The 14,156-nt window shown below is 41.6% G+C and overlaps 1 protein-coding gene across 8 annotated transcripts in view; it reads left to right on the top strand.

The window, feature by feature from the left end:
- The window catches only part of Beta-spec (spectrin beta chain), a 44,558-nt gene that overhangs the window by 13,129 nt on the left and 17,273 nt on the right, over positions 1 to 14,156 (top strand). For all 8 annotated transcript variants that reach the window (XM_078185132.1, XM_078185124.1, XM_078185105.1 and 5 more), the window contains exons 2-4: positions 6,832 to 7,020; positions 7,992 to 12,877; positions 13,058 to 14,078. In XM_078185132.1, coding sequence (XP_078041258.1) covers positions 6,885 to 7,020; positions 7,992 to 12,877; positions 13,058 to 14,078 — 6,043 coding nt within the window. In that variant the 5' untranslated portion in view covers positions 6,832 to 6,884. The remainder of the gene's footprint in view (positions 1 to 6,831; positions 7,021 to 7,991; positions 12,878 to 13,057; positions 14,079 to 14,156) is intronic.

The raw sequence follows: 14,156 nt of genomic DNA, 5'->3' as shown, positions 1-14,156 counted from the left end.
GAGTATCCGTGTTTTAACAAAAAATGTATACGAAAAATATCACCTAAAAATTGGTATACTGAACAAAATAATGTGGGTTGTTTTAAGAACTGCATTTCGCCATTAACGCTATTAACACATGTAATAGGCTTTTCAATGATTGAATTTTCTAAGAGAAGCTCGACAATTATTCTCCTAAATAATAATTTCGAAGGAACTTGTTGCATTACATTAATCTAAATAATTTGGATTGTGGACAATATTTTTTAAAGATTCGAAAGGGTTGCCGGTCTATTTGAAAGAAAGCTATTTGAAAATTGCTGGGACACGATGTGTTAAGGCTATGTGCATCGAATTTTAGACTTTCGTCCCGTGGATCGGACGCTGTGCGCCGTGTGTAACTCGGCACGTCCATGATGTATTCGCGCGGACAGCCTAGCAAAAATCCAAGGAAAACCACAGTAAGCGGATACGGGTGTCGTTCCTTGACGGGTGACAATTTCACTGCCGCCTTGGTTGAAGACGACGAGAAAAAGATGCTGGAGCGCGGAGCGCACCGTAGGGCGACACTGATACCTCTCCGCTGCTAAAAATCGGTCGTAGACGACAGTCTGCGTCTCCGGCCGACGATGAAAAATAGACTGGCCGTCCGTGTGTCCCTCTTGAACACGTTATTTAACCTTTGCTCGAGGAGTGGGACTCCAACAGGGTCATGGATACTAGCCGATGTGTCGACTACTTTCGAATTTTGCGCGCGTCTCCCCGAGCCATTACGATCTGCGCGTGATCTTCTCGAGCGCATCCGATTAACGGTTGGGACTACCCAGTCGTCGAAGTGAATGAACCTGATCGTAGTATTTAAATTACGGACGTCGATTTGTTCACCCTCTGCACGTACTTATTCGTGAAATAGTATGTCGTGCTCCGATGATCGTCTGGGGGTCCAAAGCGTTTCCGTCATTTTACTCCAGAATTCGCTGCAAAAGTGTACACATACATCGCATGACAATGAAAATTAATCTTTAAAATAAATTATAATAGGCATTATAGTAACCACTTTTCAAAACTGCAACAAATGACTCGAATTTTTTGGGAGATGTTGTCTTTAACCACTTCACTAAACAACGAATATAAAAATTGTTGAAGAATAGCAGTTTATTGGAATAACGAAAAGAAAAGAAATCAATTTTTACTTACTACAAACAATTTTTATTTTGCATGAAAATCTGCAATCTAAATATTGACTACTGTACACGAGTTTGCAGTCCAGCCATTTTTTCACCGTTCGTCGGTCATCTAGAATAATCAACACGACCTCTCGTCCTGTTTTGCTACGTGTCGTCTTTACAATTAGTTTTGAAGGAACTCGCTAAGAAGCAACGAGGTATCAAGATGTGCGAGATACGCCGCGTTTCTTTCCGACCTGATTTTCTTGTTGCAGTCCTCGAGGGATCGAAGGTGCCCGGTGAGAGAACAGAGAAGAATGTAAACCAGGAATGAAGGAGGCTCCTTAAGTGTCTGGCAGACACTTACGGTGAATTAAGAGCAATTACACGCAAGCAGCGACATACTTAATGAGAATTGCCGAGGAGCAAGAGAGAAAGGTACCGAGGGAGTAGGAAGATTAGTGCCTTTGCTCCGTGTAGGCGGAGTGAAGTGAATCACGAAGTGAACGACACGATAATCGGGGAAGGTTGACTGGACTCCGGCATGCTTTCCGTTGAACTTGAATCAAACAGAAAGTTCTCTTCGAGCTCGTCCGAGATTGTGCATACCGGCTTGAAAACAACGAAGAGATTCGGCACATTAGTGAACTTCGTAATTCAGTTCCTTGGAAAAGGAATAGGGCTTGTTAGGCTCGACGCGTTTCGCGTTAAACTTTTATTAACATTCGAGAACATTCTCGAATGAAGAAATACATATAAAAGTTTCTCATAGAAATATTTTTATTAAAATTTAAAATACAAAATCTTTTCTCTTATGACATTATAATGTCAATCACTATTTGTATCATTATCAATAAGTAATATGATATATTCGTTGATTATAATTGGATCTTTTTATTAGCAAACCAATGAAAGTTGTTATAACGGTGAACGCATTTCCTACATTTGTGTCTCTGAAAAATTTTCGGGTTTGATCTTCTCGAAACTGCTATCAATTCTATAAAAGTAAAATATTTTCAGTAGATGTTACAGAAATTAAATTTGTGAAACAAACGAATAATTTTGTCTTCTTTAACATGTATACCCGTTTGGAAAATACTGAAGCATCAAGATGCAAGTTATGTTTTTACACCTCAAGAAAATAAGTATACTTCTCATTCAGTGAATTGTCTCCGAAGACAAAGTCAAAGACAAATTTTATACGTCTTGGGGTGATCGCCCCCGTAAACTATTGGGAGTGAATCATCCTATATTTTTGTCGTTCCAGGAACAAACCAATTTCATTGTGAAACCAATATACTAATAAACTGGATGAATCAGGAACATTTAATTTCTAGATTTAGACATGAATCAGCATGTCCTGATCTACAAAACGCAAGAGAATTGACAGAACAATTAATATCGCTAACTTTTCAGGGCTTGTCTACGAAATAAATTTGGACTTGTGTGTTAAATAAATTGCCTCAATTTTGACAAGGTCTATTATATACAAGTGTTAAAGAATTGAGGAATCATTCAAATTAAAAATTGTTCCAATTGGATAATATTCTAAAACTGCAGTGCTCGAATAAGATGAAATACGGTTGATTCGAGTTGCACCGTGGTAAACAATCGATGGGAGCAGCTAAATGCGAAATAAGAAGTTCTTTGTTCATCGGCATGGGAACAGAAGGTTCCTGTCCCCTCTACAAGTCCAGAATAGCCTATCGGTTACAGTACATAGAACCTGCGAGCAAGATACGCTAACTCTGATTTACGTTAGACAAAAATGAGTTCACTGTGTAGATGCGTTTTATTAGTTCAATAGAACCCGATAAAAAATTGTTCACATATGTCGTGAATGATTATTGCTGTTAATTACGTGAATGCTTCAGATCCGAACAGTACGAATCATTTATACAGCACGCCCATACAGGCCGCTTTGGAACCTTCGAAACAGCAAAAGACATTTATGAGTGATGAACTCACCTCGACCCGGTCATCTGATTACTCCTAATGGCGTGCCCGATTAAAATATACTATACTTCACCTCGAAAAAATGATTAAAGCTGAAAAAAGATTAAAAAATGTCAATGTTTTATTTTTTCAATTTTGTGCAGATATTAGCAAATTAAATTAACACGAATCTGAAGTTTAATATGCCACCAATTTGTATACAGTGATTTTGATTACTTTTTATAAAACTCGAATCGAAGCTGATAAAAGTTACGCATACCCCGTACAAATTGTATTAAAAAAAAAACACATGGCTTACGTCGGATTACGTAAATTTGCAATCCTGATTTTAATAACAAATTAATTTATTCGCCTATGCGAGTTTCGCGATAACAGCAGCGTAGGAAATTCGCCGATTCCGGTGACGGCAAAAGCGAGGAGCCACGTTCGTTCGATCTCCATTGCCACGCCATTGGTGCATATTTCGCACGTGTGACATCATTCGTGTGATGTAATCGCGCGTCGAGGAACTCCCACTCGCCTCGCGGACGTAACGATACGCGCCGCTCGCTACAGCCTTACTGAAAATAAGCGGTATACACACTTGACAATAGAGAACGATCGTTGCTGCTTGTCAATGAGCCGTCAAAGTCCTTCGGTTATTGTGGCATCGATACGATTCTTGTAACTCGCGAACTCGCATTGCGTTTTCCCGGATCATTGTTATGATCAAACAAAACCTCTAGAACAAACGCAGGCTTCTCGACCGTTTTCGAGCCACGGAGATCAATATTTTCACCGCATTCGTGATTTCACTATCGCTGGAGGTGAATTCGGCGATACCGAATAAACGAGAGTGATACGAATTAACTGTTCGTTTGGCAAATTGGTGAGCTCTATAAAACGAAAACCAGAGAACAATGATAAGACAAGAAGATTGCTTTTTGAAAATTTCTTTCATAAAGTAAAACGAAATAAACGTTAACTTACAACGTGTATGATAATTAGTCTGCTGCGGGTCAGCATGCACAGATTTGTGAAACGCAAGAAATCGTGTCAACTAATAGGAACTGATGGCATTATTTTCGTGTTTTTACAAGGAGTTTCTGATTGATGAGAAAAATTGATCAAGGAAATTTATTTCAAATATAGAGACATGAGGATACAGCTCAGTGCTTTCGTACCGAGATTTAAGAAAAAAAGCCCGCCTCCGAGCAAAGAACGGCTCTAAGTATCGATCAATGTGATCGGGGAGTGGCCCGTGTGTTTGTCCTTAATCAACCTGTTAATTGAAGGAACATCGATACGTAGGGGCTAATGTAATTAACGAGACGCAACGAAATAGTCATCTCAATCTGAAAGGAACATTCTTAGGATACGGTTGCAGTACTCTGGGACCTTCCATGAAGAAAACGCCGGTTCAGAAATGAATAAAACATGACCCAGCCATGACATCATCGCCCCGATCGGATAAATACACTTTTATAGCACGCTAGGCATCGAAATTACGTGACAGAGGTAGCGAAGATGCTTTCTTGGCTCTAGAGAGCTCAGTTTGCTGATAAAATTAGTTTCATTTTCGGCATAGATTTTACGAGGAAGTGTGCTCGAGGCACGTGGACTGATTTGAATGGGACTTGTGTGAGAAATTGTTCTCAGAAAATGTTATGTATTATTTATTATTATATAATATTATTATACAGTATTATATATTATATATATATTATTGTATATTATCCAATAGAGTCCATTTGCGTCTCTTTTATTTGCAATAACTGAAAGGATACATTGGACCTTCTGGAACCTTGAGACATGTTAATCAGTATTCTATCGTGTTAAAGAATTCATTAAAAATGCATGCAAAAAGCATACGACCTCAGTGACTTTCAATATCAATTCTTCTTCATAGGAAAGACTAGTCTAAGTGTCTACATGTTCCCAAGAAAGAGAAAATAATGGCAATTGTTAATCCTAAATAATATAATTTCAATAGAGATCACCATCTTTCCCGTTCACTCTCAACAAACTTATTGGATCGTTGTATAATTTCTATCATAACACGGATGGAATTTAAAACGACATAACTCTGCAAATATAATAACCAAGTAACACAACAAAGGGATCAGCAGGGGCTGATTTAATTAGTTCCACGGTAAAACGTTGGAATAACAATAAAAAAAATATGAGATTATACAACGACCTAGTAGTTTATTAAAATAAAATGCAAATGGTTCAGCCGCACGAAAACGAATTTTCACTAGCTGTTTCGCAAATTAGACACGCGATTATCATTACTACGAAAGCCCGCCGTGTTCGTCACGCGCTCCTGCTGCATTATGGAATCGTTATACGTATACTTTCGTTTCAGCGCCGATCCTACTTAATTGGAAATAGAAAAATCGCTTGCTCGATCGCGACCATTATCTCATCACTTGACGTAAGATACACAGAGCATACAAGAGACTAGAGATAAGATTGCCGTGCACTTCTTATCTTGGCGAAGGTTCTTCGAGCTGGGCGATCGGCCACTAGAATTGTGTTGCAAATAAAAAAATCTGATTCACTGAACACAACGAGCGCAGGGTTTCCGCTTTTAGGTATGGAGATAACTATCGCGCGTTTCCACGCCGCCGGTGAAAAGCATTCGTTTGTACGGTGCCGCTGGGTTCCCCCTTTATAAGGTGTTGTTGGATCGAGTCAACGGTTCTTCTACCTATCTACGTTTGTTAGACTTATTAGAAAATATCATCTATTTTCTAAAGTTTAGTTTTCACGTTTACGATGATAGAAAGCAGGTGTTCCCTTTTTTGGGAATTGGACTGCAATGGATATGCAGTAATTTCTTTCCTATGGTCCCTCAGCTTGTAATAAAAAATGATCAATTTGGGAACAAAATTACACTGTCCTATGGGTCACATCTATCGATAAAATAGCAATTTTTTAGGATCTTTTTCTTAATGAGCTTTAATAAAGATTTGAGTTGAGAGAGAGGGAGTCGTGGGAGTTGAAGTTGGGAAAGTTGGATGAATTTGGGTGAGCTGAGATGGTGAGGAGAATTGAGATAGTTGAGAAAGTTGAAAGAGATGAGAGTGTTTGAAGAGTTGAAAGAATTGGAAGAGTAGAGAGCAGTGTTGCCAGGGAATTGATGGTGCATGGGGCTCCCGGACGTCGCGCATCTACAATCGTTCCACATGCCTACTTGAGAATCTAAGATAGGAGAACGCTAAAGTAGTGGGGATGTATCGTGGCCAAAAAGCTGACCTATGTATCGTCACATAACGATCTAGTGCTACTACATATCCCCACCATTACACCAACCTTTGTGATTGAGGACTATGGAACAAAGGGGGGCAAAGCTTCCCCTCGTGTCATCAATTTCTTGGCAACACCGGTTGAGAGAGTTGAGAGAGTAGAGGGTACTGAGGGAGTTGGGGGATTGGGGGAGTTGAGGGAGTTGTTGAGAGAGTTTGGAGAGTTATTATCTTCTAAGGTAATCATGTAGAATACATAAAAAACAAAAATCTTTTATTTATTAATTCTTATACAATTTGTATATGTTATGACTTCTATCTTAATGCAACTTTATATAGCAGCATCACGAATTTTTCATTAAAAAAACATCGATGATCTTGTAAACTTATTAAGAAAATTATTCCGAAAAAATTCTTTTTATCATTAAACGTGTCCCACTAAATCGCTTTTTAATATCTTGATCTCTCTGGGGGTAATATTTTATTCTGCTTTGTTTCAGGAGCGCCCTTACGAAGGGTAAGACAGAAGTGAGTTGTTGGTCCGATTGACAAAATGACGACCGACATCTCGGTGGTGCGCGGGGGTTGGGACCCCACGCTACAACAAGAGATTGTCGATGAGTACGAATACGACGGAGGAAACTCGAGCTCGAGACTGTTCGAACGTTCACGAATCAAGGCTTTAGCTGGTATGCATTCTAATTTGTTATTTGTAATCTGTATATCTTTATTCAAATTCTCATTTCCATTAATTACTTTCTAAATATGTAGAAAAGAGAAAAATGAGCACATAAAGATCAAATGTCCTGGGCAAATTATTGAACTGCGAATAGTCTGGACACATAATGGATTGCAGATTTATTTGTGCGAAACAGAAATTTTCTATAAATGAATTATATATAATACAGCAATATACTTGACTTCATTGGCAAATTTTGTTGTAATTTCTATTTATGCTGTTTTTGTAATCAATGCAAAAATGTGTGAACAAAAATTAGAATTGATTATAAATTTGGCTTACAAAAACAAGAGAAATATGGTTTTTAAATATTCAGAATAGAGTGTCTAATAGCGTACAGTAAATAGCGTACAATAAAATTGTTTATTCTCTCCAATCCATTTATCTATTCAGAAGTTTGTATGGCCTTTCTAAAATTCATTCTTATACATATATCTTGAAAGTGTATTTATATTTTAGCATTGTATGCTTGAAATATGGTCGTTCCTTTAATGCCGGGAAGGAAAAGACTGTATGCCATAGTATTTCGTTAGCTGCTCTGGATATTATAGTATACATCACCTATTACCACATCCTTTGATACAGATATCGCCTACGATAACTTGACACTTTTAAGTCTGTTTTTTGCGAGAGTTCTTAGTAGTTGTCGCGTGGAAAGCACTGCTACATTTGTGAGTGTTGTGATTGTGGAACTAGAAATTCATTGAAATATGGCTAATAGAAAGAGTTTAATAATTTCTAATGAATCTAGTGCCGATTATGATAAAATTGTTCTTAGTTTGAAAGGTAAACGCAGTGCATAATTTAAGTGTTATTAATTTTTGATCGCGCAAACAGAAAATTCTTCGTTTTTTCTTTTAAAATATAAAGCATTACAATATTTAAACAGGACAATGTTAATAATTATTTCTTCCAATTCAGGTGAACGTGAATTAGTACAAAAGAAGACTTTCCAAAAATGGGTGAACTCCCATTTGGTTCGATGCTCATGCCGAATTGGTGATCTATACGTCGACCTCCGGGATGGAAAGATGCTGATTAAACTGCTAGAGATCCTTTCCGGAGATCGTTTACCACGACCAACGAAAGGAAAAATGCGAATCCACTGTTTGGAGAACGTCGACAAAGCGTTGCAATTTTTGCGGGAGCAGAGGGTGCACTTAGAAAACATGGGTTCCCAGGATATAGTCGACGGAAATCCTCGATTGAGCTTGGGTCTGATCTGGACCATCATTCTTCGTTTCCAAATCCAGGACATTACCATAGAGGAAACCGAAAATCAAGAAACAAAATCAGCCAAGGACGCATTGTTGCTCTGGTGTCAGATGAAGACGGCCGGCTATCATAACGTCAACGTGAGAAACTTCAGCACTTCCTGGCGTGACGGACTGGCTTTCAATGCCATCATCCACAAGCATAGACCAGATCTAATCCAGTTCGACAAGCTTTCCAAGGCGAACGCTATCTACAACCTGAACAATGCGTTCAATGTTGCCGAAGACAAGCTGGGACTGACTAAACTCCTGGACGCTGAGGACATATTCGTCGACCATCCGGATGAGAAATCCATCATTACCTATGTAGTCACTTACTATCACTACTTCTCTAAGATGAAGCAAGAAACTGTCCAGGGTAAGAGGATAGGCAAGGTCGTTGGCATCGCCATGGAGAACGATCGAATGATCCACGAATACGAAAGCCTGACCAGTGATTTGTTGCGTTGGATAGAGGGCACCATAGAGGCTCTCGGTGATCGTAGGTTCGCTAACTCGTTAGTAGGCGTTCAGTCTCAGCTTTCCCAATTCTCCAACTATCGAACCGTAGAGAAACCGCCTAAGTTTGTAGAGAAAGGCAACTTAGAAGTGCTTCTGTTCACATTGCAGTCTAAAATGAGGGCTAATAATCAAAAGCCCTATACACCCAGAGAGGGGAAAATGATATCAGACATCAACAAGGCTTGGGAAAGATTGGAGAAAGCTGAGCACGAAAGAGAACTGGCTCTACGAGAAGAACTAATCCGCCAGGAGAAGCTAGAACAGTTAGCAGCAAGGTTCAATCGCAAGGCCAGCATGAGGGAAACCTGGTTGTCCGAAAACCAGCGTTTGGTCTCTCAGGATAATTTCGGTTTCGATTTAGCTGCTGTGGAAGCCGCAGCCAAAAAACACGAAGCTATTGAAACGGACATATTCGCCTATGAGGAGAGAGTCCAGGCAGTAATGGCGGTGTCCCAAGAATTGGAGGCAGAAAATTATCACGACATCGAGCGAATCAATGCTCGCAAAGACAACGTCCTTAGACTATGGACTTATCTTCTGGAATTGTTGCGCGCCAGAAGGATGAGGTTAGAGCTATCTCTGCAGCTGCAACAGAACTTCCAGGAGATGTTGTACATCTTGGACAGCATGGAGGAAATAAAGATGCGTCTCCTGACCGACGACTATGGAAAGCACTTGATGGGCGTAGAAGATCTTTTGCAAAAGCATTCTCTGGTCGAGGCCGATATCAACGTATTGGGAGAAAGGGTGAAGGCTGTCGTCCAACAGAGTCAGAGATTCCTAGAACATGGAGAAGGGTACAGACCCTGCGATCCCACCATCATCGTCGAACGCGTGCAGCAACTCGAGGATGCTTATGCTGAATTAGTTCGACTGGCTGTGGAACGTAGAGCCAGGCTCGAAGAATCTCGCAAACTCTGGCAATTCTATTGGGATATGGCAGACGAAGAGAACTGGATCAAGGAGAAGGAACAGATAGTGTCGACAGGTGACATCGGTCACGATTTGACTACTATAAACTTACTACTGTCGAAACATAAAGCTTTAGAGAACGAAATTCAATCCCACGAACCTCAGTTGATGTCTGTAGCCGCAGTCGGTGACGAACTAGTCCGTCAACAACATTTCGGTTCCGATCGTATTACGGAGAGACTGCAAGAGATTTTAGGAATGTGGAACCATCTACTTGACCTGGCCGCCTTCAGAAGAAAGCGTTTGGAAGAGGCTGTTGACTATCATCAGTTGTTCGCTGATGCCGATGACATAGATATTTGGATGTTGGATACTCTGAGATTGGTATCATCGGAGGATGTTGGCAGAGATGAGGCCAATGTTCAATCGCTGTTGAAGAAACACAAAGATGTTACCGACGAGCTGAAGAATTACGCTAGCACGATCGATCAGCTTCACCAGCAGGCCTCTGGCCTCGGAGAGCAAGATGCTAAATCGCCAGAAGTACTGGAAAGACTGGCTTCCATCGATTCCAGGTACAAGGAGCTGATGGAACTTGCCAAGCTACGCAAACAGAGATTGCTGGACGCTTTGTCCTTGTATAAGTTGTTCAGCGAGTCCGACGGAGTTGAGCAATGGATAGGTGAGAAGAACAGGATGTTGGAAACCATGGTGCCAGCTAAGGACATAGAAGACGTCGAAATCATGAAGCACAGGTACAATGGCTTTGAGAAGGAAATGTACGCTAACGCTTCCCGAGTTGCTGTGGTGAATCAATTAGCTAGACAGCTGCTGCACGTGGAGCATCCGAATTCTGAGCAGATAGTCGCTAGACAGAACGAGCTGAACCAGAAGTGGGCCGAATTAAGGGAGAAAGCAGATCACAAACGTGATGAGTTGAATTCTGCTCATGGTGTTCAAACCTTCCATATTGAGTGTAGGGAGACAGTGTCCTGGATAGAAGACAAGAAACGCATTCTCCAACAGACCGATAGTCTTGAAATGGATTTGACCGGTGTCATGACGCTTCAACGTCGTCTAAGCGGCATGGAACGCGATTTGGCAGCTATTCAGGCTAAGTTGGATGCCTTGGAATTAGAAGCCCAGAATATTCAACAACAGAATTTGGAAGATCCAGAGGTGATTCGCGACAGAATCGCTCAGATACACACTATCTGGGAACAGCTGACGCATATGCTGAAGGAACGTGACGCAAAACTGGAAGAAGCCGGGGATCTGCATAGATTCTTGAGAGATCTTGATCACTTCCAGGCTTGGTTAACCAAGACCCAGACAGATGTAGCCAGCGAAGACACGCCGACTACATTGGCCGATGCTGAAAAGCTCTTGACTCAGCATCAAAATATCAAGGAAGAGATTGACAACTACACAGGCGATTATCAAAAGATGATGGAGTACGGAGAGAGACTGACGACCGAAGCTGGCGACGGAGATACTCAGTACATGTTCCTCAGAGAACGTCTGAATGCGTTGAAAATGGGTTGGGAAGAGCTGCATCAGATGTGGGTGAATAGACAGATTTTGTTATCCAACTCGCTGAACTTACAAGTATTCGATCGCGATGCCCGTCAAGCGGAAGTGTTGCTATCGCAACAGGAGCATATTCTTGCGAAGGACGAAACTCCGGTGAACTTTGAGCAGGCCGAACAAATGATTAAACGACATGAGGCATTTATGACCACGATGGATGCGAATGACGAGAAAATTAACTCGGTGGTGCAGTTCGCAGCCAGATTGGTTGATCAGAGCCATTTCGCTGCAGACAAGGTCAAGAAGAAGGCAGAAAACATTAATGAGCGTCGACAGATCAATCGCGAAAAGGCGAACCAATATATGGAAAAGCTGAAGGATCAGTTGCAGTTACAGATGTTCCTCCAGGATTGCGAGGAGCTCGGCGAGTGGGTGCAAGAGAAGCATATCACTGCGCAAGACGAGACTTATAGGAGCGCCAAGACGGTACACAGTAAGTGGACCAGGCATCAAGCCTTTGAGGCAGAAATAGCTAGTAACAAGGACCGTTTGCAGCAACTGCAGCAGGCTGCTGAAGAATTAATTCAACAGAAGCCTGAACTTGCTGAAATCATTAAACCTAAAGTAGCCGAATTAGCTGATCAGTTCGAGGAACTGGAAACGACTACTCATGACAAGGGTGAACGTCTGTTCGATGCTAACAGAGAAGTTCTTATACACCAGACCTGTGACGACATCGATTCCTGGATGAACGAACTGGAGAAACAAATCGAGAGCACTGATACCGGATCGGACCTTGCGTCGGTGAATATCCTCATGCAGAAACAACAGATGATCGAGACACAGATGGCTGTAAAGGCCAAGCAGGTTACCGAACTGGATAAACAAGCTGAGCACTTGCAGCGCACTGTTCCAGATGATAAGATGGAAGAGATCAAGTGTAAGAAAGAAAAGGTAGCGCAAAGGTTCGCTCAGCTGAAGGCTCCTCTGATAGATCGTCAGCGTCAGTTAGAGAAGAAGAAAGAGGCGTTCCAGTTTAGACGTGACGTGGAAGATGAGAAACTCTGGATCGCTGAGAAGATGCCGCAGGCTACCAGCAGCGAGTACGGAAACTCCTTGTTCAATGTGCACATGCTGAAGAAGAAGAACCAGTCGCTACGCACTGAGATTGATAACCACGAGCCCAGAATCAATTTAGTTTGCAACAACGGACAAAAACTTATTGACGAAGGACACGAAGACAGTCCTGAGTTCCAGACATTGATACCGGAACTGACTGAAAAATGGAAGGAGCTGAAGGACGCGGTGGAAGATAGAAACAAACATTTGCTCCAGAACGAAAAGGCTCAGCAGTACTTCTTTGACGCAACCGAGGCCGAGTCCTGGATGAGCGAGCAAGAATTATATATGATGGTTGAAGATCGGGGCAAGGATGAGATATCTGCCCAGAATTTGATGAAGAAGCACGAGTCCTTGGAACATGCTGTCGAAGATTATGCAGATACAATACGTCAGCTTGGTGAGACCGCTAGGCAGCTAATCAACGACCAACATCCACTGGCTGATCAAATTGCTGTGAAACAATCACAGGTAAATATGCACGGTAAATACGGTAGATGCTCAGAGCAAATTTTGTTCGAAGCAAAAATGAAATATTATTTCTGTTTCACATTTTCCATAACCAAATATACATTTGTGTAAACATTTACATTCTAACTATGATTACTTAGTTAATTATAAAATCATGTTACAAGTCATGTTCTGTAATAGGTCGACAAACTATACGCTGGACTGAAGGATCTAGCTGGCGAACGGCGAGCTAAGCTGGACGAGGCTCTTCAGCTGTTTATGTTAAACAGAGAAGTAGATGATCTGGAGCAGTGGATCGCGGAGAGGGAATTGGTTGCGGGAAGTCACGAATTGGGCCAGGATTATGATCATGTGACCCTTCTCTGGGAACGATTTAAGGAATTTGCCAGAGACACCGAAGCCACAGGTTCCGACCGTGTGGTAGCAGTAAATGGAATTGCGGATTCGTTGATCGCTGCTGGACACTCCGATGCAGCCACCATCGCTGAATGGAAGGATGGCTTGAACGAAGTCTGGCAAGACTTGTTGGAGCTGATCGAAACACGTACACAGATGTTGCAAGCTAGTAGAGAGCTGCATAAGTTCTTCCATGATTGCAAGGATGTCCTTGGAAGAATCCTGGAGAAACAAAATGCGATGTCTGACGAGCTTGGTCGCGACGCTGGTTCTGTGTCCGCTCTCCAGCGGAAACACGCGAACTTCATGCAAGATTTGTCTACTCTACAGAGCCAAGTGTCTCAAATCCAAGAAGAATCAGCCAAGCTACAAGCAAGCTATGCTGGCGACAAAGCTAGAGAGATAACGAATCGCGAAGGAGAGGTAGTAGCTTCTTGGAATAACCTACAGTCTTTGTGCGAGGAAAGAAGAGCAAAACTAGAGGACACCGGTGATCTATTCCGCTTCTTCAACATGGTCAGAACTCTGATGATATGGATGGACGACGTTGTGCGTCAGATGAACACCTCTGAAAAGCCTCGAGATGTTGCTGGAGTAGAGTTACTAATGAACAATCATCAGAGTCTGAAGGCTGAAATCGATGCTAGAGAAGATAATTTGCTGGCGTGTATTAACCTTGGAAAAGATTTGTTAGCTAGGAATCATTATGCCAGTACTCAGATTAAAGACAAGTTAGCTGCCCTCACTGATCATAGGAATGCATTGTTACATCGATGGGAGGAACGTTGGGAGAACTTGCAACTCAGTATGTATTGAACATCCTATTACTGCTGACGGAAAGTATTCGATGAAACAACTAAAGTTTTTATCACTGTAACTACTT

Source organism: Augochlora pura, chromosome 1 (genome assembly GCF_028453695.1).
Source record: "Augochlora pura isolate Apur16 chromosome 1, APUR_v2.2.1, whole genome shotgun sequence".
Taxonomy (NCBI): domain Eukaryota; kingdom Metazoa; phylum Arthropoda; class Insecta; order Hymenoptera; family Halictidae; genus Augochlora; species Augochlora pura.
This window is presented reverse-complemented; position numbering and strand designations above follow the sequence as displayed.